This window comes from Nicotiana tomentosiformis, chromosome 6 (assembly GCF_000390325.3).
Source record: "Nicotiana tomentosiformis chromosome 6, ASM39032v3, whole genome shotgun sequence".
In the NCBI taxonomy this organism is placed as follows: Eukaryota; Viridiplantae; Streptophyta; class Magnoliopsida; order Solanales; family Solanaceae; genus Nicotiana; species Nicotiana tomentosiformis.
This window is the reverse complement of record NC_090817.1, coordinates 120,049,690-120,075,817: the sequence shown is the minus strand read 5'-3', so window position 1 is coordinate 120,075,817 and position 26,128 is coordinate 120,049,690. Positions and strand designations below refer to the sequence as shown.

Here is a 26,128-nt window from a genome sequence, read left to right as displayed (position 1 = left end):
TGACTCTCCATCATTAACAGTCATTAAAAAGCTTTGAAACTTTGAAATCGAATTTGGGTTTTCAAAAATCATTATTTGTTTGAATTGGGTGTTGTTACAAACAATTGAGAATACTGTTTGGAGTTTATATCTCAATTTTGAGGGTGTTTGGTGAATATTATACGTGATTTTGGCTTAATTTCATATTGAAACTCAAATAGGAAGAAGAAGAACACATGACATACAATATACTTATGAAATTGTAGTAAAGTTGTATGTAAATTGTATTCTGTTATAGTTTTTTTATTTTTTTATTTGAATATTGTATGGAAGTTAAAAATTAGTTGTATAATGTATGAATCGTTATATAAAATTTGTATTTAAGTTATCAATACTATCTTTTTACATAAAGTTGTTAATATGTATCAAAATGGTATTAAGAGATGAAGTTTTGATTGGAATTTAAGAGAGGATCGTTAATACTATCTTTATTTTAAGTTGTTGTCACTTAAATTAACATTTATCGCGTGATTTTTTTTTTTATTTCATTAGTAAGTGATAGAATAAAATAAAAATAATATTCCATTTTTACTAAATAAATACCAGGAAAACAAAATAATAGCAAAACTAAACCAAATAGTGTATGACGATTGACGCTGACAATTAAGGAAATATATTTATTTGTCTTCTGTTTCGTCATGCACTTCTATAAACTACAATAGTATAAAATATATAAATATGTTTTCTTAATTTATCCATCAGATTCCAACTTCATTTTCTAATTACAATATTGTTTAATGATGCTTTACTATTTCTTTTGTGTGGGGCGGTTTTTTAAAGAGAAAGAAAGAATCATTTTGAGGGTTGTCCGTTAAACAGTTGATTAGGAGGAGTACTTATTTGCAAAATAACAAAAGGAATGGTTAAGAAGAAGTATGACCGCCACCTGTTATTTGTTTTGTGCTTAATCTAGTTTTAATTAATTTTTGGCAAAATGGTAAAGTGCGAAGAATAAGTAGAAAAATGCTGGAAAAAAGTGATCATTCACAAATTTTATTGAGAGAGAGAGTGATAAAGAATGAAAGAAAAACCGATGAGAGAGGCGTGAGTAAATGGGAAAGAGGAAAGAAGAGAAAAAGGAAAAGAATATAACTGAATCCTCTAATTTAAGGCACTAATAATAGATTGTATATAATTTGTAAATAATCATTATTTATGGTGGGTAATATACAAAACTAGGATAATTTTGGTAAATAAGTTTCAAATATTGTATAGGAAGGAAAAAATCCATTTCTCAAAAGTGCTTTAAAAGTATTTTTGGAGAGAATTTACTTTTTTCTGCTTCTCAAAAACTATTTTTGTTTCTCCTCAAATCACTTTTTTTTCCTTCTAAAGCTTGGCCAAACACCTCTTTTTTTTGGAAAAAAATACTTTTGGCCAAAAAAAGTACTTTTGACCCAAAAAAAAAGCTTAGCCAAACAGGCTATTAATTGAGTTGCTAATGTTTGACTTTCCGAGGAGTATTATTGAATTTTTTTAAAAAAAATAGTTTTTATTATAAGTTGTGATATTCCAGAATTTTTCATATTTTACATTTTTACAATTAATTGCATAAACTTATATCAAATAAAATAAGTGAACAATATTACTTTTTAAAAAATTTATATGTATCATAATTCATATATAAAATATGTAATTAACTATGGCTCTATTAGAGTTTGTACGGCGAGTAGCTTACATGTATCATAAATTAATATGTAAAATATATTTTAATTAACTGTGGCTCTATTAGAATTTGTATAGTGAGTAGTTTTTTATATGATATTGAATAATTTTTCTACATGCACTAGTTTTTAGAGTTCAATTCAGAACCATTTTCTTAATATGTTATTCAAGCCAAGTACTTCATGCTATTCAATTTTGATTCATTTTATATTACGTTACTATGCTTCATATGTCGAGCTTTTATGTATGACGTGTTACATATCAATTAAACGTATAACTATGTTATATCATCCTCATAAGATATTAAACTCATCATCACTTGAACTAACTTTTAGATTGGGTTAAACACCATATCCATTTCTATTAAAACTTGGGAAAGAATTGACTATAATTAAATGATAAAATTGTAATAAAGGATACATCAAGTATTTAATAAATTTGGCCAAAAATATTGCAAGTGAAGATTTTCGGGGATTTGCACCCGTACCTTATATTTGTGCTACTTTTTAACTTGTACCCTATTTTTAAAAATTATTGATTTGGTAGTTAGCTGACAAAAAGGTCTGTAATAATATGACAATTATACCCCTGACAAAAGATATAAAACTTACATCATGCATTAATCGCTTGATCTGCAACCTCATTCATGAAAAAAGATCTCCTCCTCTTCTCTCAGCAGCTTTATCAAAAAACCAGAAACTTGAACCAAATTCATCTTCAAAATCACACTTGCATGAAGTTGTTTGACAGATATAGCATGAAGTTTTCACTTATGGATCTTCAAAAAATTTTCAAAACTTCAAATTTAATGCGTGAAGGATATAGAAAAAAGTTGTTTCATGCTTAAGTCTGAAGTTTTAATCGAATACAAGCTAAAACTTCATGCTAATGTAGCATGAAATTGTTTGCTAAAACTTCATGCTAATGCATGCTAAAATTATTTATCCTGCAATCTACAATTTTGTCATGAGTTTTATCCGAAACTTCAGCCTAAACATGCTGAAATTTTTTAGTTCATTTGCTAAAACTTCAGACTAAACATGCTTAAGTTTTTGTCGAGCAGTATGTTTTCTAATGAGTTTTTACTAATGCATGCTGAAGTTATTCAGTTCATTTTTTAAAAGTTCATACCAAAACATGCTAAAGTTTTGTCCTGCAGTCTATAATTTTGTCATGAGTTTTATCCGAAATTTCAGTCTAAACAAGCTGAAGTTTTTTAGTTCATTTGCTAAAATTTTAAACTAAACATGCTTAAGTTTTTGTCTTGCAGTATGTAGTTTTCTAATGAGTTTTTGCTAATGCATGCTGAAGTTATTTAGTTCATTTGTTAAGATTTCATCTACAAACATGCTAAAATTTTGTCCTAATTTTTGTCAATAGTCTTTTATTAAAGAAGGGTAAAATCGTCTTTTTTAAAATACTTTTAACAAAAAAAATGGGTGCAAATACAAGATTACAAGTTAAAAATAACCGACCAAATAGGGCGCCCAAAATTTACTCCCTAAACCCAAATGGAACTATGGTCCATAATAGGACGCCACCCACTTGCTTTGCTTTTGTCTTTTTTCTGGTCAAAGCCCCAAGATAATGATCTTTTATGTAAGAGTAATAATTAAAATAATTAATTACCTCAAAAGAGAGTAAAGAGTCCCATACCATAGAGTGATGATTATATTATTATATGGCCAACACTTTTTACCATAAGTTCTCAATTACCACACTTCATTTTTTTAAGATTTCAGTGCCACTCGCCCCCTGTGGTGCTTGCTCTCACTCAATACTCTAGAGTTCAAAATTTTGTTTTCCTTTTTCATTTTAACTTTCATCAAAATAATTAGCTCACATTGTAATTTGCTTATAAGTGATTTATTAAAACGAAAAAGTAATTTCATTTACAAGGGTCATATTTCCTGTAACTTTAAATGACATTTTTTACACACGAATAATAACTCTTTGTAGTTTATTGTTGTAAATTCAATATCTGTAACTGTTAATAGATGATTATTTCATACACATCTATTCATTCAAAGAATTGATCAAAATAACTTCTTGGCATTTGACTTCAAATAATATGGTGGCTGCTTTTCATTGCTTTTCTTTTCCAGCAAAGAACGAGGCTCTTGTTTTAAAATGAGTTAATATTTTATTTTAATTTATTCTTTTTTCTTGAGTTTGAAAGATCTATTTCGTGAATCATGCTTATAAGTTTTAACTATATCTAAATTTAGTTGATAGAATATAATTTTAAAGAGCAATACCGAAAATATATAACCGTACAAACTGAAATCAAAACCAAAAATGAAAAATAAAATCATACCGAATTTATTTCAGTATGGTATTAGTGTAATGTTTTTAAAATCGAAAATCAAAATATCAAACCAAAATCTTTCAAACCACGTCAAACCAACACATGAACATCCATAGTACTAAATATTTTGGAAAACACAAAGAAAAATAAAGAATCTAAATTTTCAGAACGCCGGCAGAAAGTGTATACCACCGAAAAGCTCGAAAAGCATTCACTTAGGGCATCTCCAACCCTCCCCATTTTTCCAAAATGCAGTCCTTTTTTGCCAAAATATGACTCCAATGCTCCCCCATTTTTGCCCCAAAAATGGGGATGAATAGTGTTACTCCAAATTTGGGGTGACACTATTCATCTCATCCATTACTATTCATCATTACTTTATTATTATTTTTATTATTTAACTCTTTTAATTTATCTCTTTATATATACCTAATTATGTTTATGTAATATCTTTATAATATTAATTTTACATCTTAACTTTGGCGTATAATTTTGATAAATTAATTTTCGTGCATTTATTATTTTTATGTAAAACTGTAAGTTAATTTTATTATAAGTTATAATTATACAAAAAATATATAATAATCTCAAAAAATGAATGGTGCAAATATAAAATATTAGATGTTGCTAAAATTGAAAGGTGCGAATATAAAATATTAGATGTTGCTAAAATTGAAAAGTGAAAATTGAAAATACATTAAAATTGGAAATACGTGAAAATTGAAAATATATTAAATTAAAATACATAAAAATTGAAACTACGGTAAATAGCATAATAACTTAGTAGGGACCTATGTCGTTTCCAGATACACCAAAATCATTATAGTATTGAGTGAATGGGGTCGAGTATTGTTGTGGTTGTGACTGTGAAAATTGTTAACTTCTTTTATACATTATTCGTTGTTGTTCTTATCACAAAAATTCACGACGAGTCGGATCAATAATAGAATCCACATCGATTTTACTAGAGGTGGAGGTTGAATATTTATGCAATATTTAATCTAAATTTAGCATAATGTAATATGTATTTAATTATACTGTATCTTAATGATTTTACTTTTATTTGAATTATCCGTTAATATATATAATCTATAATATTTGCTCACAAATTATATTATTTAAAAATTTATGGTATAAAATAATTTTATATTAAATTATATGTGATGAATATGTAAAAAAAAAAAATATATATATATATATATATATATATATATATATATATATATATATATATATATATATATATATATATATATAGAGAGAGAGAGAGAGAGAGAGAGAGAGAATTTCTTTAATAGAAATAAGAAAATAAAATTTAAATAAAAGATAATAATATAATATTGAAGAGTGAGAAGAATATAAAATGAAATATTCTTTTTTGGAGTAAAAAATGGAGTAATGGTTGGAGTAACTTTACTCCATTTTGGAGGAGAAAATGGAGGCAAGGGTTGGAGATGGCCTTAGAGCTGATTTAAGGGAACAGAAAAATTAAGGAAAATAGATATGAAAAACCCAGCAAAAGCAACAATTGTACACATGAAATTACCCAGCATAGACGGGGATTATCAGAGTTTGGTTTGTAATGCTAAACAAAGAAGCAACATGATTTCTGGATAGATAAATATTTGCAAATCCATTGATATTTTGAGTCCTTTGGACAGAACTAGGAAGTGACAAGGATATTCTTAAGTTCCTTGATGAGAAGGAAGAATAGCTAAAGAAGAGTAAAGAAAAAGCAAACAGATTGCTTTTTTGGAGTTTTATGAAAATCTTTAACAACTTGCTTTAAGTAATATTACAGATTTCGGGTGTGTTTGGTAGGAAAGAAAACATAAATTCTAATTTTCTTCTATTTGATTGGTCAAAAAAATATTTTCTCATGTTTGATGAGTTAAAAAAAACATTCTCTATGAAAATAAATTTCTTAAAAATCAGGACTTTCATAATGGGGTGTATGAAAAAATAAATTCCATAAATGGAAATTCTACGCTCATTCTCTCCCCCCCCACCCCACCCTGCTCCCTCCACCTCACTCTATAGTATACCAAACACCAAAAAATAAGGAACAATTTATGATTGTCTAGGAAAACATTTTACTTCGTACCAAACACACCCTTCATTATAAAGTTTTTCTAGCTGAAGAATCTATTTATGATTAAGGAGCAATTGTGGGGTATGTCAAGTAGAGGGAGATGAATTCTCCTTTTGAAATAATTTAATGTTCACTATAGTATTCCCAATGCACGGTTGTGGTTCAGATTATCTAGTTGTTACACCATATATAATTGATAACTCCCCAATCAGAACCAAGCTACCACTGCACTAATTCAGCTAAGAACATTCTGGTATTATGTCTCTAAATTGCATAATTTAAAAGAAGTTTGTTTCTTGTTACAGTTGAGTAAAATATCTATTTCATTAAAATCAGAAGCTTAATTCTACAAACTTATAAAAGTATACATTTGTCCATATAATAAAAGCGGATCTTGGTATATGTAGTCCCAAGTAAGACCAATCTGTCCTATTCTTCATCAGCCAAATACGATTTTAGTCAGATTTAGAGAATAAATATGCCTAGCTTTTCTAGTTAGTCAGCATTCTAGTAGTGTTCTGAGTCTTAAGAGTCTATTTAGAGTTCAACACCAGACATTCAGCTAACTTGCCAAAGTACCAAGTCCCGGTGAGGTATTAAGCCGCAAGGAAATGAAAAGATAAGCGACTCAGCTTTAAGTCAAAGAACCATAGAACACAATGTCATTAGATACCTAAACAGCAAAAATCTAGGGCCAACATAGTGACAATGACAAAAGATGCAGAGCTATTGAAAATTGTACTACTATATAATGCCAATCTAGTCAAAGAGTGAGAATCCCAAGTCATCATCACTCTCTTCTTTCTTCTCCTCAGCTGCAGGTGCTTCTGCAGCTGCTGCACCACCAGAAGGAGCAGCTGCTGCTGCAGCACTGCCTCCGATGAAGCCACCACCCCCGCCGCCACCAATGATCACCCGCATAAGATGCAAGACATGATGATACTTCTTTACTCATGACAGCAGAGAACTTTTGAAGTAAAGAGTTGCAAGTGTTTTCTACTCCGTCCATCACCTTCTTTACAGAAGACAGAACAGAGAGTATTTGTTTATCAATCAAGGCTATTAAGGAAGGGTGGGCATTGAACGGGAGACTTTCCTGCCCTTGAACCAGTGCCCTTGCGGCAAAAGATAATCTTTTCAGACATACCAATGCACTACTTTGAAAAAGTTGTACACCACTTAAAAAAAACACTTTCAGAAAGGGTTGGTTGACTAAAATGTCATGCCATTCTTTTAAGAGGGTGAACAAAATTCTCTGGCTTAACAGGATTACTGGTTTGTATAAATAGGAGATGCAGAAGACATCTAAGAGTAAATTAAAAAACCTCATCCACATAATGTAGCATCACACTTTTACACTCCAAACGCCACTCTTTGCACATAATCAGGGCGTCGTTTGCTTGGCATGCGAAGCAATCCTGTAATCTGCAGCTCCATGACAGCCCTGCAAAACCTTGCTCTGTACAGCATTAAGTCAAGGATTTAAAATGGTTCCATTGGGTTACCATGTTTTAAGTCCATCCACGACCACAATAACATACACGTTATGAAAGACTATCTGTGACAAGTCATCAAAGGGAAATTCGAACTTTGTCATTTGAATTCTTCTATTCTTTTGATTTCTATTTTTTCCGAGCTTTGTAAAGATCTATTTGCGCGCATCCCATTATTTGATCAAGTTTTTCATCAAGTAATCACATTTGATCTAGTAACTGATGTATTACATATCAAACAAACAATACAATTCAAAACTTCAACACTAATGCAATTTCTCCCTCTTTCTGCTAGTAATACAAATCAAACTTAACGTTTTGATCTACTTAAAATGCTATTGTTTAAGAAAGAAGCCTATAAGATGCAGAACGAGAAATTTTTGCGATCCCTGAAAACTACGAGAGGTTCCTGGATGAGCCCATCTGGGAGGAGACAACACCTAATCAATTGATTTGTGATACTATACATATACACAGGCAAACAAGAAACTTCATAGAATTTATCCAGACTTACTTTGAACAGAAGACGAGTATTACTAGAATTCAGGAGAAAGGAAGATGAAGCTCTCATCATAAAAAGGGAATATTAAGTGGCATACAAGTTCAGAATAAGTAATGACACCATATAAGTTAGGCCAAACTCATATACAGCCCATTCAACTTGGCTCCATTTTTCATTTTGGCACTCTATCTCAACCTTGTTCCATTTTAGCCCTCCAACTCTATTTCTTATGTTTCATTTTAACACAAAAACTGAAACCAGTGCAAATAAATATAGCGCGTGTGTATACACAAATCTGAGGTGTAATAAATATCCAATTAAATGTTGCTCATCCTTGTCAAACGGGTCAATACTAAAATACCCGACCCGGATTTCTTGGTGTCCATGATACTTTCAGTTCAACTTAAAATCCACAAGAATAAATATTCATTCCATTATGAAAAAATAATTTTCTTTGAGACATAGATTCACTTCAAACTTCAAGCTTATATGAAATAAAGAATGAAAAAATCAGGTGGCAACATTTAATTGGATATTTATTACACCTCAGATTTGTGTATACACACGCGCTATATTTTTTTGCACTGGTTTCAGCTTTCGTGTTAAAATGAAACATAAGAAATAGAGTTGGAGGGCCAAAATGGAACAAGGTTGAGATAGAGTGCCAAAATGAAAAATGGAGCCAAGTTGAGTGGGTTGTATATGGGTTTGGCCTATAAGTTATGATAAATGCACAGAGAGTGATGATGTAAACACAAATGCTTAGTAGACAGCAAGAGAACTGTGTACTTCCAGATTAATGTGTCACCTGTTTTAAAGCAAAGAAATGCTGTAATTATAGCTAGACAAAGGATACTGGCTCAATGCATCAGAATTGTTTTGGGAACTGCTGGAGTCCTTTCTTTTCTTTGGTGAAGCCAACTGTTTCAATCCTTTCTTTCCTGAGCTAGAAATAATTGCTTTAAAAGATTGAAACCAGTCATGAAGATTGATGAGATCACCATGCTCCTGCGCCAGAGTATACCTATGAAAGCAGATTCAAAACACTTCAGCTCTCCAGCTAATCCACATAAATGCATAACATTCATATCACTACAAAGTTGGTAGAAAACTATATGATAGCAGTTTCTTACCTGAATAAATATGCAATCTAAAGTTTACAAATTAAGTTGCCTGTATATGATATCGGAGTAATCTTCAGCCTAATGTCATGTGAAATTAAGCACTGCAGCGAGAATAATTTCTATAGAAAGCATAAAATTTACTAATGGAACATTTGAATGTGGCGAAATTATAAAATTACATTTTCCCTTCAGTTTATTAATGAAAATCCTTTCCATCCAAAAAACCACCAACTGGGTTGGCACAACAATATGGTGTGATGAACATCATTTTAGTAAAAAGTAATGATATGAAAAATGAAATCATGTGAACCTCAAATGGATGCCAAAATTTCCTAACAACTAAAAACCCATTTTATGCATAATCAGAAATAAAAATCCACATGATGCATACACAGTAAAGGAGTAGCACAAGAGATGCCTTCTGATCAAAAGGCCAGAAAACTCCATAGCATGTCTTTCATGGGTATAAGAGCATAATATATTAGTGTAAAAGAACAACAAAAGGTTCAACTAAGTAGCACAGTTCATCAGCCCACGTACAATGACGGCACTTCAATGGAACATAAAATTATAAGCTAGCCTGCTTCCTATTTGGAAATACCATCTAACCTAAATGAGGCAACATACCACAAGTAAAAACTGCTATCATCATTGTAACAATAGATGGAGGAGCGCATGTAGCTTACATTATTGAGGTGTCATGCATAGATGGTACTAGTGTACCCACACTCTTGCTGCAGCATCCACACTTGAGAATTTTGTGGAAATCCAAGAGATCAACTTGAACTCTTCTTCTGGGATCACCAACCAAAGCCTGCGTAGAAGCATAAAATATTGGTAAGACTAAGAAATCATTTCACAGTTTCTCAATAGTACTGTTGATGTTAAAATACAGCTAAAAGTCATTTATACAATCAAAATGCAAGACCAAAATAGTAAAGCAAAGCACAATAACAATTTCTTCGAACTTGCAAATGACACAGAATTAAGTCTGTTGACACAACCATTTGGAACTAAATGAACATCAAACCACAGCCAACAGAAGAATTACAGCAAAATAAATTTGTTGTCAACTCAAACATGAATAGCTGAGCGATAAAATCCAAACTGGGGGCAACTATAAGCAATTTAATATTTCACATGAACATTGCACTTGGATTATATCTTAATACACCTTGTTTTCTTGTCCGCAACCACTGAGGGAAGAAAAAAGTGCAAAGTGAATATGCATAAAGTGAGTACCAACAGCATGAGTTATATCATTTCTTCTTTTTTCTTCTAACAAATAATTTTGTTCACGAAGAGAGCAGTGAGAGAGTGACGACTTCTATAATTTCTCATAGTATCCAAAATTGAACTATCTATATTCTGCTAGAATAAGGACACAATACAAAGGCCATCCTGAAATTTGGCTGCAATTAAGATAATGTGTACAATGTAATTAGTGACAAGCTTTAAATGGTGAAAGAACAGTGTTCACCTTCAGACAGTTATAACAATTACATTCACTAGATAATCCTTGTGCATGATAGAAGAAGGGATTTAGGTGGATGAAGCACCACCAACATTTTAACAACTACCAAAACCTCTGAAGGAAACACAGATGTCTCTGCATTCGTGTGTTAAAAAAAGTAGCCCCCAACTTTAAAAAGTATTAATGCTCATATCTTCAAACCAAGCCGAGGAAACTTAACTGATTGGAGTTTGTCAACATCCCTGAAGCAAACAAGTTCATGAAATGGGACACACTCAATGGGATGCATATTCTCCCTGTTTCCATAAGCAGATCATGATAAAAGGTAAGAAGTGGTGAAGAACTTTTTATAAAACAAAAAAAATTCAAAAGAATTTGATGTTTCAAGAACCACGGTACTTGTCCTTACACACAACAGTATGCACCTTAAAAAAATAATATATCTAAGATGAGATCCACCTAAAACCCAGATATATTAACTAACATTAACGGGGCCTCAAAAGGGAACCCTGGGAAAGGAGGCACAGGGAACGTATTCCAAAGCAATAAAGGGGTCTGCATCCTGGGCTACTCTGGACATCCTCCCTCCCCCCCCCCCAACCCCACAATGCTACAAATATTCTGACATAACTGCTGGCCCTTTTCCATGGACTCAAGATACCCATGTATTGTGGATTCACACACCTGCTCCGACAGCTAGGCGACCCCATGATTGAGCACACCTTCAGAGAGCAGAATAAACACCTCAGCCAAGCATGGAAGTGAAATGAAGCAGCCTAATACTACTAATAGTCTAATGTTTATGTTGTTCCTCCTTTTATTGACTCAACTGTAGACAAACCAAGAACTAATTTTGATAGATGCATAAATATATGACTACTACTAGTACTACTATGTTTTGTTAATCGTTGCAAGCACAAAAAGAGGACCACCAGATGCTGTCCTTTTCTCGATTCCCTTGTTGTCCAATGCTTCCACACTCTTTAAAACCACCAAACCTCACTATTAGAACTTCTAGCCTTCAATAATGGGCTGACATGTGCATTGTTCCTTATTGAAAACAGCAAAACATTTCAATGTATAGCACCCACCATCTGGGACCTTCAGATGATTTTAAGCAGTCTTCAAATTATCCAAAGCACGCTCTTTTTGAAGTCAAAATCTCACCAAAAGAGTCCATGATGATCTGGTTCAAATGTGCCGCCACACATGGAAGAACCAATAAACCAGATGCAGCGATAGCACTGCCAAGCTATAGCTGTTCCACTACTGCTACCATTACAGGCAGAGTTTTCTGGCTTGCAAGTTGCAACAAGTAAAAGGGCACTAATATTTTGCATCTTTGAAAAAGATGATTTACTACCCCCTGAAATAGTGGAGAGTCATGGTACTGCCGGAGCACTAAAAGCAAAGAGGATGAGATGCAGAAGCACTCTTAATAAAACAACCAGAAGAAGAACTGTTGGCTTAACCAATAAAAGCAGTGACCTTGATCTGCTCTTGTATAAATGGGGTCTTAGGAGGACAAAACTCAGCATCGACAAAACATGTTTTATAGGAAAACTCAGCAACACCCTTGAAACATTTCGTATAGCCTTCCCTATGATACCAGGAACTAGAAGTGTGAGAACAAGACTTCTGAATAACTGCTCAGCTTGGATAGACACACCAAACCCCGACAGCTATGAGCTTGGAGACTGAAAAAGGTACAATCAGAATTCTTAGAAGGTTTCATGTTAAAGTCATCGAAAGAGCAAGAGCAGCACTTCCTCCTGCTAGCCGAGTTAGTGCCACTCAACTAGATAGTGTTGTGGGCATACAGCTAAGTATAGCCAACCCTGTGACAAATTCTTGAGGTTGAAGCTTTAGCAGCAAAATAATATTGGAAAATTGAGGAGTGAAGAACAAAATAGAAACAAAAACTACAATGGAAGAGAAGAATTGGAGTTCATACAAGACCAGAAAGCCCAACAGGCGAAGCTTCAGCAGCAGCACCTACTTCATCACTGATATTATTAATATGCCAAAGGTGCTAATTTGGATAGATAGTATCTATCAGCAAGACAACCAAGTGTAGGATTAGCAAGCCCTAATGCTACTCCACCAATAAAAGCTAAAGGCAAAAAGCTGTTTGATACAAAACCCGAAATTGGTTTAACCCTATTAGATTTTTTTTTTTTTGCAGTAGCCCGCGAAAGCTGGTCTCCACTACCATTTCCCTTATTTACGTGTTGTGAACTGGCTGTAACTAAATTTATTTATTGAAAAGGAACGATCATACCAAAATTAATTTCACTTCATTATGAAGTCATATGTTCAGTAACTCTTTCTTTGAGCCATAAACCTTAAAAATACAGTCAAAGGCCAATCAAACATGAAGAGCATCTTAAAGGTACATGATGATCATCACTTCTTAAGTTTTTTTTTCCTCATCACTTATTAAGTTCTTCATTTTCTTCACAGGTTTGAGTGCTCAGAAGTACAACATTGATTAGCATGTTTAGAAAAGTAAATTTCCTCGGAAGAATTGTGTGCACATACGAGATATAAAAACTCTGAAACTTAGATCAAGAAGCACCATTCTGGCAAGGAACTTGCACATTTTCTGCAATAGATGCTAAACGGTTATAACAATACTGAAGGACATTACAAAAGTCATTACTCATTAGGGATCAAGTGACTACTGGAGCTGAGTTTCTGACAAGAGATCAAGGATTAACAAGAATAAGCAGACACTAACATGACATGTCCAATCATTCTCTCTTTTGTCTTTTTATTTATCTTTTAAGCTCTAGACAGTCCTTTCACTTTACTAGACACAATGCGACACAACTTCCAAATTCTATGCATCTTCTCTTCTAGTAGAAATTAATATAATAAACATCTGGAATGGATAAAGTAGATTGATATAGGCAACACAAGTGGACTTGAGATTGAAGTCTAGTTGATAGATTTTTTTTTTGAAACATAATATTCAGTCATTTATACCAAACAAAGGTCATCAAACAAGTTTCCAATCTCTTTTATTTTACCATTTTAACGATTCCTAAATCGGGAAGAAAGATTATCAGCTTGGATTTAGACGTAGTTTTCTTTTTCACTTTTAAACTATTTTAAAACTATGAAATGACGGAGTATGCTCCTTAATTTCACCGTTCCACGGGCTCCTCTTCCCACAAATCGCACATTTATAAGAATACACATGTAATGTCTTTTCTAATGTACCTTAAATTCCAAATTTAGAGTGTCTATGTATTTTGCATGCCTGACATTACACTAGCACCTTTTCCTATGCTGCTTCGATGATCCATAAGATTATTGATGCTTCTTTATAACGCCTACATTCTAGGCCAAATATTATATAAACAAAAATAGGCGAACCTTTAACAGATTCTAAGTTTTCTGCTGGCTAAAGATCACATTCTGCTTAATGATGTTAGATAACAACAAACTTCTCTTCAAAGGACAGAAAAGCAAGAAGATAAACAGTATATCCAACACCACTATTCACATTATCAAGCACTGCACTGAAACAACTGGTAGAGGATATAGGTTTGTGGTGCCCATACCTTATCAAGTTAGTTGCCAAAGTCATAGCTTTTTCACTTGATGTGCATGCATGTAGACTACGTCGATTAATATGCCTCCTGTTACACAAGTCATAACATAGTTAATTTTATATTAAATTGATGAAGTTAGTTAATTTTATAAGTATAATAATCATTAAGATCACATCTTCCAAGAGTATCGAAGTATCTGTGCCGTGTACTAAGTTTGGGTCTACAAATTGGTCGGGAAGTAGCATCCTAGGAACTTTAACTCTATTCAAGGAAAAGGATGAAGTTTTGGAATCTCCAAGAAGGCCATTAAAAAGATCTCAAGCTAAAGAGTTGTAGAACAAGGTCATTGGACATCAAGTGCAAATAAAGAAGTTGCTAATTGGGATGAAGAGCTCAAGGCTAAAGATATGAATTAGCTATATGTTATAATTATTTTATGACTCAAATTTAAGTTGAAGAAGAAGTGGATTGGAGCCCCTCGAGCTAGGTATGGTAAGTTTAGCATAGTTGTTCAACAGTTTTGCATGACTCGTAGTGAAGCTGGTCACTCTGTGTTTTATCGGCATTCTGCTCCAAAAGATATAGGAAACTCGTTGGTAAGTTGAATTGCCTCAAAGTGACTAAACCTGACATTTCCTGTCCCGTGAGTGTTGTAAGACAGTTTATGGACTCTCCCTGTGATAGTCATTAGGATGCAGTTGTTTGAATTCTTCGGTATATAAAATCAGCCCCAGGCACAAGACTGTTGTTTGAGTATCGAGGCCATGAGTAGATAGTTGGATCACATATGCTGATTGGGCAAGATCACCTTCTGATAGACGTTCTATGTCCGGATATTGTATTTTAGTAGGAGGTAGTTTGGTGTCCTAGAAGAGCAAAAAAACAGAATGTGGTTGCTCGATTTAGTACAGAAGCAGAATATCAAGCAACGACTATTGCAACGTGTGAGCTAGTTTGGATCAAACAATTGCTCAAAGAATTGAACATTGGAGAAATCAATCAGATGGAACTTGTGTGTGATAATCAAGTTGCCCTTCATATTGCATCAAATCTGGTGTTCCATGATAGAACTAAACATTGAGATTGATTGTCACTTCGTTAGAGAAAAGATACTCTCGGTAGATATTGTTACGAAGTTTGTAAAGTCAAATGATTAGCTTGCAAATATTTTCACCAAGTCTCTCACTGGTCCTCGTATTAGTTATATTTGTATCAATCTCGGTACATGACTTATATGCACCGGCTTGAGGGGAAGTGTTAAAGAATTAATGTATATAGGAGACTTAGTCCCACATCGGAATAGGAGTAGTATATGTTGTGTAGAATATAGATATAAATAGGGCTCCTTGTATTGTAGTAAAATAATTTATCAATAGTATATTTTCTCCCGTGCCTTCTCACACATGTTGCCTAAGGACAACAAATATGCTGGATGCAAAATCTTATAAATAAATGACTGTTGAGTTCATTAGTCCAACTACGTTGCATGAGGATAGAATACACAGTATTATGAATTTACAACATACTTCGATATATCTGTTAATTCTGCTCTGCGACTTTTGTCATCCTCTGATACCACTTGAAACTGCAGTTCCTTAATCTTCTCATGAACCTGAAGCAATGACCAGAACATTACAGAATAAGACTAAGCATGGCAGAACACAAAAATCAGCTTGTAGCAAGGATTAGAATAATGATGGTAAGATTTAACTGCTGAGAAATCCAAACGTGTAAATCAAACAAATAAGTCAATCTGAATAAACTTCCACCCTGGACGAGCTGCCTAGTTGCCTTCCCTACCAGACGAGCAAATTAAATAACCAACGTACTGTTGGGAAAATCTCATTCAAACAGTATGATGTTGGAATATCGAAAAAGTAAGAGCAGTTGATGTTAAAGAAGGATTCACTTTTTTTCTTTTGATAACCGAGAAATCCCCGAGGGCCAATGATGCAGGGAAGCTGGATTGACATTTTAAACAAGGATAATTCTTTCTTTCTTTTCTCTTCAACTAAAGAGCAGGCTAAGCAAGCACCTCTATAAAGTATCTACGTGCACTGGACTTCTGCTGTCACATTATAATACTATTCATTGTCTGTGTTACCTTCTTATCATCATCAACAACAACAACACCAGTGTACTCCCACAAGTGGGTCTGGGGAGGGTAGAGTGTACGCACACCTTACCCCTACCTTATGAAGATAGAGAGGTGGTTTCCGATAGACCCTCGGCTCAAGGCTCTTCTTATCATACGAAGAAAAATATACCTGTCATACTCCTTATCTATGCACTGCATAATGTATACCCAGTTATCTAAATTTTATTAATTGTTAATATAGAAATCATTTTTTTGATAACAGTGGTGTGACGGTGTCCGTACCAGCTTGTGCGCACCTCGACTAATTCCACAAGATACTTGCTACCTCCCACTAGCACAGGCACCGGGTAACTCTATATAGAGATCTCTACATGGGACATGAAGAACCCGGGTCCATCTAGAATCTCTCATGAATTTATAACTATTCTAAAGGGGATCATACACCTTAAGAAAATGATGTTAAAGATTGATGTGATTGGGAAGTTTCTTTGTGGTAGTCTGGTACACAGAGAAACTCAAATGCTTTATTGCTGGCTCATCAGCAACTGGGACTGAAGGCAATAACTACTATAAATATAATAGTCCCTAACACCATTTTTAAGGAGGATTTCAGTCCAAAGAATCTCAAGAAAGACTGCAAAGGAGCTAAAAAGTATTTGGGTAGTGGTCCGTAGCCTAAATAATCTGAGATGGTTCTTTCGCAGCACATTCACGAAAATAATTAAAAAAATGACCACCATGTCGTAAAACCTACTAATAAAGTAATAATCATACACAATAATGATAGATAGGCACATGACAATATGCTAATATTAAGACGGCACTATAATGCACGAAAAGAATCCAATTCTTGGAAGAAAGTTATAATAGCTCAGGGTAGATGTCCTAAATTCCTAAACATGCATAAGCATAAGACAGCGCAGATTGCTAATCCATTTACAAGTCTATTAGCTGTAGACAACTATGGACTCCAACTGCCATACACCAAATATAGCTACATTCAAAGCACACTCAGGCAAAAATTGATTCAAAAGTTCTGCTTAATTGAATTATTTTACCCAAGTAGATGATAATTGCAGTACCACTCTCCCAAAGATCCTCACCCTATTTATGACAGCAGTAAAAAAGATATGCTATTCGCAGTTCTAAGCAGAACAAATACACCTTAGAAGTTAGATTGACGCAAAGAATATATCCATTCAGAGATTCATATAAAGATTGAAAAAGGGCAACTATGCATTTACCCTGTGCTACAACATTTCATCATCCTAAATGATAAGGACCTTCTCCCGTGGTCTAATGAATAAACACAGCCAGACCATAGGCTTTTTGACAGTTTTAGGATGAAGAGATGAATTTAAGAAAGAAATAGATTTAGGGATTATTCTTTTGATAGGCAAAAAATATTCAAAACGATTTGCTGTACTCTATTATTAAACTTAAGTATACTCAGACAGCATAAGGATAGTAGAACTATCAAAAGGACAATTAGAATGCATGATTCAGATTTTCTTTATTCTTTCTGTATCTTAAAGCATCTCACGGGCTCCCTCCCATCTCCTATCTTTCTTTGATTTTCTCTCTTGTATCTTAGATAGCATATGTCCTGGAGTTTTTCTACGCAAAATGCACTCTCCAAGGGGTTCTCAAATAACTTATGAAAAGAATAAGAAAAGAAAAAGATCATGAAGGCAATTGCGGGGTCTAGGAAGCTCCTGGAGAAGACTTTTACAAGCTATGAAACTTTTCCTTCAACTTCAAACTTTATATCTCTGCTTTTCTTCATAAATTTTCTGACTGAAGAATATATTTGGGATTAGCATCTGTGTTGAGTATTCTTTGATCCTTTGTGTTGGGTAATTTAGTTTCCTTGTTCTGTAATACTGATATCTAATATTTAATTACATTCTCCGCCTTTATTCTAGAAACATGAACGCCATATGTAATCCACAAGTGCCTTGTTCACGTAAAATGAGGGTGTCAGCTTAAAATGAGCTAGTTAATACCTCCGTTGTCCCATCAGTGAGCCTCTCCCAACTCTTAAGCAACTGAGATAACTTTGCAGCTGTTAAGTCCCTGGCATGAAAATTCAAGTATCAAACAGATGAGTTGGAGAGAGAGGCAGGATGCAGAAAATGATTTACAGGAACCTTTTATCAGTTCAAAGTTAGCTACTGTGGGATAGTTCACATCCACAATTACTAGATTCTCAAATGTTTTGCTTCACAACAAATACAGAACCTTTTTACTTTTCCTGTTACACAATCTTCTGAAGAATCTAATTTTGAATGCAGTAGTCGTCTCCTTACAGCAATACATAAAAGGAAATTACTATAATAGGTGGATGCATAAACATCAAGTGCATTCTTGTCGCCAGATGAAATCCCATCTGTGAGGGTTTTCTTTGTTTCTTTTCCCAGTGAAGAAACAACATGTTAATGCTAAATGTTGGAAATAAGCTATGGCATACCTACCTCATTTTGCGGATGACCTGATTTGTAAAATCAGCCTTTTGCTGTCTGAAATGATGATGATTATTTGACAACAAGCTCATGCATTTTGCACTCTCAAGGTTATTATCAGATGACCTGGAGTTGTACAAGCCAGGATCCAATGCCTCCCAATACAAGTCCATCAGTGCAACTCTATGATATCTTCCAGCTTCATGCAAGCACTAAAATAACAATTTAGCTATGAAATAGAACTCCTTTCCAAGGTTTGCACAAACAACTAGATTTTCATTCAATAGCCACACTAGAGCATGTTCATGATATTCAGGCAGCAAATAGAAACAATCAGGACACAACAAAGAGATTTACTTAATAATAAGCTTTCAAACCTTGGAACTTCTAAATAATCTCAACTTCCAAAGAACACAAACTGAAAAGAGATAATGCTATATTAAGAAGGTGGTTGGTTTTGTAGCATACAGGCTCAAGCTTTGATCTTTCTTCTGGTAGCAACCGCAAAAAGTACAAATTATAGAAGCAAAAGCAAATCCAGAAAAGCTATAGCCGTTTATTTGAAGTACTCAACTTAGAAAACAAGGTTTCGACTCCATAACTACAGTATTTCGATAAATTGTCAACTGGGGAACTGTGGGGTAGCATGATATCCTTCTGAAGCACTTCAACAATGATACTGGAAGTTGGAGAGAAATGAATCAGTTCCTAGAACCAACTATTTAGCCACAATTCATTAATCAAATGATGAAGACATTCTAACTATATGGATTCATGAAACTTAACAACATTAATGAAAAGTTAGAGGATGATTGGCCATATCATATCTTCACCAGATTTAGGTACCATGGGCATGAATTACATTAATCTTAAAGAACAAAAAAAAAGTAAAGACCTTACCATAAGGAGAGATCTCCATACTTTCTGCACTCTCTGCAGTTCCGATAATCCATGGGCTAGAGTCATAACATTTGGTTCTACATGATTATTCCTGCTAATAGATGAATATGGCTATTTAAGAGACATACTCCTGACATATGCTCCACTTAGCAACCATCACAAAAGAAAAAGGGAAATCATGACACAAACCGTTGTACTGAAAAAGTCCTGTACGATGGAAGATCGAAAGCATGCTTAACCAATGCCTCTGGCAATTTAGCAAGTTCCTCACTGCACGACCTCTGAAATGGTTAAAAATCATAGGTGAAAAAAGTTATAGGATTTTGCCACTTCAAGGGATGCAGCTGAAGCAACTTGATCTGCACATGGTTACTAATGTGAATGTAAAACCACCACGAAACATATTCAAGCAAAAGCATCAATCACATGTCTTCTTTATCATCCAACATTAAATTGGCATCATATATAAGACCTCAGTCGTTAAGTTACATTAAGGCCACAGTCTGAAGAATTTCAACGAGGTTAGGAAGTTTCACCAACTCAATCTCAAGAAACGGCAAAGCCTCTCTTAAGAACTAAGAAAATATACGGATTAAATCCAATAAAGTTCAAAGTACTTGCAGTTTGAACAGCTAACAGAACAGTAGCTTTCCTTTACCTCTTTAAGGCAAAATTCCATGCCTCATTTAGACCCAGACACCAACCAAACAGCAAAAAAGAGAAATCTGTAAATGTAAAGTTAATGAAACAGTTCTCACCTTATTATCTCCGTCATCAACTGAAAACTTGAGCATGAAGCTAAGAGGCTCAATGGAAAGTTGTTGGACTATTGCCATCTGGAAAAAGAATTTAGTCACTTGTAAGTAGATGACTGGACGAGTACGTATAGATATCTAATCAAAGCAGATCCAATAAACAAGTGATGGGAGTAGTCTTATTATACAAGTACAAGAAAAAAAGACAAAAATATGTCACAGACCTTTAAGGCTCTAACAAATGAAGTGACTGTTCCTTCTTGTTTTAAAAAATAGTTCCTCAATAGAGTCGCCACCTTGTGGCCAACACTAAAGCCAGCACAATCTTTTACCAGAACAGCCTCAATAATGGCATCCATCCTTTCAGCAGGTGATTTCAAGGTGAATATCGATGTAGACAAATGTTGAAGTGCACGTGAACTGAGCAAATTTCTGGGAGCATCAACACTTGTTGCAACACCCGCTATTAAGATGATTGGAATCTTAACAGCCCATTCACTGATAAAAGAAATTATTATTGGCAAGTCTAACTATGCGGAAGTGTTACAACATGTAATAATACCAACTGCATAATTTGGTAACTGAACTCTAAAATGAAAAAGAAATGAGGTAAAGCTCCGCCGGAAATCATGCATTGATGTAGTTAATATGTGCATCATCAGAAATATCTTGTAGCAGGTACAACAAAATCAGCTTTATCCCTAAACAGGAAAATTCCTGCCTTAAACTAGGCCAACAGTTCATTCTTCTTTCCTAAATTTTTGTGGTTATATATAAGCTATGCATATCTGCGACTTGCAGCCTCATATTTTTGCTCCCAAACTTCGTCAGCGCTGCTGCCAAACTCCATTCTAAATTAGGACACTTATTGCACGAACCTTTTGGCATATTAAATGCACCTTTTGAAAAACAACATGGACATTAAGAGCCCGTTTGGACATAAGAATTTTTTCACCTTTTTCGAATATCTTTCGCTTTTTTTTCGAAATCAGTGTTTGGCCATAAAATTTTCAATTTTCACTTGAAGATGAATTCTGGAATTTTTCGAAAATTTGAAAAACTCCAAAAAGTTATTTTTCAAAATTTTCACTCGGATCACTCACAAAATTCAAAAACAACCCAAAATTATATTCATGTCCAAACACAACTCTAATTTTCAAATACCATTTTCACTTTTAAAAAAATTTCACTATTTTTTGGAATTTTTCAATTCTTATGTCCAAACGCCCACTAAATATGTTATATGCAAGAAGTTCCTACTATGAGCTATAAGATGACATATACCCCCTCCACCCACCTAGATTTATGGCCTACTGTTCCAAAACCAATACACATTTCAATCTATCATAAATAAGCAATCTAACCCCAGCTACGATTAATTAAAATTATAAAATACACCATCTGGAAGTAGTTTTGTGCAAGCCGTTTTAATACGGCAATGAAATTAAAATGAGACGCTTTGAACAATTAAATGACAGTACCTCAACATATTGATGAAATCTGATAAGAGAGTCCCAGAGCACCTCTCCAAATCCTCAATAATCACTACCACAGGGTTCTCATACTTCCCGTGGCCGTTATACCATGATGCTAGAAGGGACATTTCAGCTGCCTTAGAACCAAAACCATGAGCGAAGGTTATTGTAAAAGATAAACATCATATAAAAATGTAGTTTAAATCAATGATGTACATCATTATAGACTTCTGCCTGCTTACTTCTACATCAACCATAAGCAATTGTCTCAGCAACCCTCTTAGACAACCCCCAATGCCATTCTTGGTAGAAAAATCCAAGGAGGAAATATTAGCGACATGGTATCCACGAGATTTCAAGTTTGAACCAAGGTCAGCAAAAGTTAATATGTCATCGACTGTTTCGATATTCTCTGCAAACATTGACATCAAAAGTCAATATTCAAGTTTCAAAAGTATAGTGATTAACAACTGTGAACCAAATAGGCATCAAATGGTTAATTTTAATCAGTTTTTCCACCAGCACATTGCATATTAACTTGAGGAAGTGGGAGAGTAATGGAATGATCTGATAATAACGCTGGGAAAAATGCCACAAATTTGCTGGATAAATTGAGATAGAAGATCTTTTTCAAAAACAAATCAAGAGATTTTAGAAAGAATATGTTACAATCAGCAGAACTTGAGGCTTTAGCAATCTATATATCTAATCATTTAAAAGTGGATGACAATAAAAGAAAGAAATGAAAGAGGGACTTACTGGTAAAAACCAGACCAGTGAAGAGCTTTTTAACTATACCGCCATTATTAACAAAAGGGTATGGAAGGCTTGAAGTTGATGGATCAACGGGCCCTTTACATGAACAAATCTCATCAAAAGATTCACAAACCCATTGTCCGATTTCATCAAACACATCAGCATTTATACTCGTCAAAACATCCTAAAAATTCAATTTTTCAAACAGCAAGAAACAAGTAATTTAGCATCATCTGCCTTATACTCAATTGGACTAATGAAATTATCCAACACCCGTTGAAGTGAAATTAAATTAGGGGAAGAAAAACCTTGATCTTGGATTCAATTTTTGACCACACACAGTAGAAAGCTTCCATTTTCAAGTCATCACTGGTATTTTCATTGCTTGATGATACTTTGGGGGAAGAATCAAGTTTTCTCTTCCGCGGTTTTCCAGGAGATTTTGCAGTAGATTCTGAAGACTTTGATGATTTGTGCAGCACGAAGTATGGCTGTAGATTTTTTGCAAGAGCAAACACCCAAAAACAGTTACATTCTCTAAATAAAAGTTAATAAAAAATCTGAAGATTGGATAAAGTAATATTGCTATGAACCTGAAGATTGTTTTCTGCAAATGGGTCTGTGAGAGGATCAGTATTTGGTGAATCCATCTCTGAGAGAGAACAGGCATTAGTATTCAGAGACTGATTTAGGATTTAGTGTTAGCCGGTTCAGACTTCTACTATAGTAAACAACAACTGATTCAAGTAAGAAGTAAGCCAACAGCAATTGAATGAAGCAACAAGTACTAATTTCCAATTATAAATTGAAATAAAGAGAAGAACCAATGAAACACATCATATTAGTGAAAACATCATCATAAGAGCAATTCGCTTTTTCAGACCCGTCAATATAAACTCGGAAAAATTGCCAGCTTAATTTAAGCTTTAATAATCAAACATAAAAATATTTACCAAAAATGAAAATTCAGAATGTAAAGCAGGAAAGATGGTGTCTGTTGCGGCCGGTTGTGGTAGAAGGGACCCTATAGTGTGAGGGAGATGCTCTCTGGTGTTGTAGATTTTGAAGGTCTGCTCTTTTTACTTTTCAAATTGAAGGTCTACTTTTTTCTTCTTCGTTATTTTTCAAATTGAAGGTCTGCTATTTGTTGGGCTAGTTTTTGGGGTTGAACAAGGAAAAATGAAAAGGAGGGCATCATTTTTTTTTATTATTATTTATTTTTCCTTTTTTTTATTCTTTGGCGGGAAACGAATCGGCGGCACTCTGCACCTGGGACTAGGGATCTAAAGATGGGCTTTGGGTTTTGACAAGGAAATTTTTGGGGTATTTTTTTTTTTTTTTGTTTCTGTTCAATATTTTAAACTTATTTAATAAAATTGTCTGTAATTTACCCGCTATAACTATAGTTTCTTTACAGCTCATATACAATTTCTTTAAAGAGTCTCCTTCCCTCAGTGTTTCCTTTTTAAAGCGTGATTCACCCAGCAATAAAAAAAAAAAAGATGTCTCAAAAAAGAAAAAATAATTGAAAGTCCCTCATTCGATTTGTTCCTGCCTTATTTAACCATGTTTATCAGTTTCTGCACCAAAAGTATAGTGGAATTCAAAAAGATAAAAAGCCTAAATTAAATCGATATAATTACATGTCTAAAGCTTCATAGTTCAATTGCATTAAAGCACGAATGAGGACACTTCATAAATTGGAGCATACTCGATGAGTGCAGTATCTATTGCATTGTCACGATCCGAAATTCTAACATTCGGACTGTGATAGCATCTAACATTTCACTTGATAGGCAAGCTAACGTTAGAATAATATTATCCATTTTAAAATAATTTTTAAATTTATTAATAACAAAGAATTAAATGCAGAAGTAAAGTCTGAAATATAGTGAATAATTCATAAAATAACGGTGTCTAAATATCACCCCATAATTTGTGCCACATGTGTACGAGCTTCTAGAATAATACAAATAAATATGTGAATAAAATAAAGTTGTCTGAAAACAAACACACGGCTAAAGTAAAGTAGATGGGGACTTCATAACTGCGGACGTCGTGCAGTTATACCTCAAGTCTCCTCTGGTAGCTGAAATCCGAGCAAGTCTATGGTACGTCGCTAGGACCAACTCTGAAATCTGCACAAGAAGTACAGAGTGTAGTATCAGTACAACCGACCCCGTGTACTGGTAAGTGTTGAGCCTAACCTCAACGAAGTAGTGACGAGGCTAAGGCGGGTCACTTACATTAACTTGTACGCAATATTGATAACAACAACAAATAATAGAAATAAATCGGTTAACTCATTTACACTAATTGAAGTCAACTCATAAGTCATAACCCATTATTATTTCAACCAATTTCCGTTGCAGCTTACAAACCGCTCCCACAATATATTCATTTTCAATCCTCTCATATATTTTTTTTAATCAAATATATATAGACTTTTAAATAAGTTTGTTGTGCCGTGCAATCCGATCCCCAAATATTGACTTTTAAATAAGTCTACTGCGGCGTGCAATCCGATCCCCCTATATGGACTTTTTAACAAGTCTATTACGGCGTGCAATCCGATTCCCCAATATAGACTTTTTAATAAGTTTATTGCGACGTGTAATCCGATCCCCCAATATATATATATATATATACTTTCATTTATGTTGCGGCGTGCAACCCGTTCCGCCAATATAACTTTAAACAACTCATGAATGTAATAAAAATTATTCCAATAAATACCACGTTCAATGAGAAACAATTAAGCATCAAGATATACAATAATTATAATTTATTTATAAGCAAATAATGGCAATTAGCAATTAATTATGAAAATTATGGAGAAAGTAGGCAGTTAATATTTAGTATGTTAAATGTCAAATAACAATTAAGACACATAAATCAAATAACATGTAACAATCATTGCAGGAATTCAAGAATTAATATTTGACAAAGAATAGGAGAGAAACAATTATTATAACAATTAATTCATGATTTAAAACGATTTATGATTTTTCAAGTAATTATGCAAATAATTAATTTGACGACGTATAGACACTCGTCACCTTGCCTATACGTCGTTCACATGCATTTCATATAACAAATAGTTTAAGAGTTCTATTCCTTCGAGTCAAGATTAACCACGACACTTACCTCGCTTTGCAAATTCCAATCAATTACTCGACCATAACTTTTTCTTTTAAATTTGTATCCAAAAGCTTCAAATCTACTCATAAACAATTTAATATACTCAATACGAATCATAGGAATTTACTAATTTTCTGAATAATTAACCAAAATTCATTAAAATATTCGACAGTGGGACCCACATCTCAAATCTCGGAAAAAACTTACGAAATCCGAACACCCGTTCCGATACGAGTTCAACCATATAAAATTTATTCAATTTCGATGTCAAATGGACCTTCAAA

General features: G+C 33.8%; 1 protein-coding gene and 1 pseudogene across 2 annotated transcripts; both read right to left on the bottom strand.

Moving 5' to 3' along the window:
• Positions 1-6,483: 6,483 nt before the first annotated feature.
• Positions 6,484-23,972, bottom strand: LOC104117730 (origin of replication complex subunit 3). Of its 2 annotated transcripts, none has more exons than XM_033661662.2 (18): positions 23,657-23,972; positions 23,297-23,355; positions 23,012-23,194; positions 22,707-22,887; positions 22,190-22,359; positions 21,954-22,084; positions 20,697-20,970; positions 20,476-20,553; positions 19,907-19,998; positions 19,718-19,811; positions 18,830-19,029; positions 18,362-18,431; positions 15,784-15,869; positions 14,267-14,344; positions 10,918-10,993; positions 9,910-10,037; positions 8,956-9,123; positions 6,484-7,563 (listed from the first exon to the last, which is right to left on the bottom strand). In XM_033661662.2, exons 2-18 carry the CDS (start codon positions 23,351-23,353, stop codon positions 7,458-7,460), a joined length of 2,172 nt encoding a protein of 723 aa, XP_033517553.1. In that variant the 5' UTR covers positions 23,354-23,355; positions 23,657-23,972; the 3' UTR covers positions 6,484-7,457. The 2 variants fall into 2 exon arrangements, with proteins under 2 accessions (XP_033517553.1, XP_033517554.1); XM_033661663.2 differs by having other exon boundaries at positions 19,718-19,808; positions 23,657-23,971.
• On the bottom strand, positions 11,000-13,363 carry LOC104117732 (probable sodium/metabolite cotransporter BASS4, chloroplastic; annotated as a pseudogene).
• Positions 23,973-26,128: the final 2,156 nt, after the last annotated feature.

Coding starts and splice junctions, on each gene's coding strand:
- LOC104117730 (XM_033661662.2), bottom strand. CDS start 23,353: ATGGATTCACCAAATACTGATCCTCTCACAGACCCATTTGCAGAAAAC. Junction 19,030..19,717: donor TATGGAGATCTCTCCTTATG/GTAAGGTCTTTA, acceptor TTGTTATTTTAG/TGCTTGCATGAAGCTGGAAG. Junction 10,994..14,266: donor TTGGCAACTAACTTGATAAG/GTATGGGCACCA, acceptor TTATGGAAACAG/GGAGAATATGCATCCCATTG.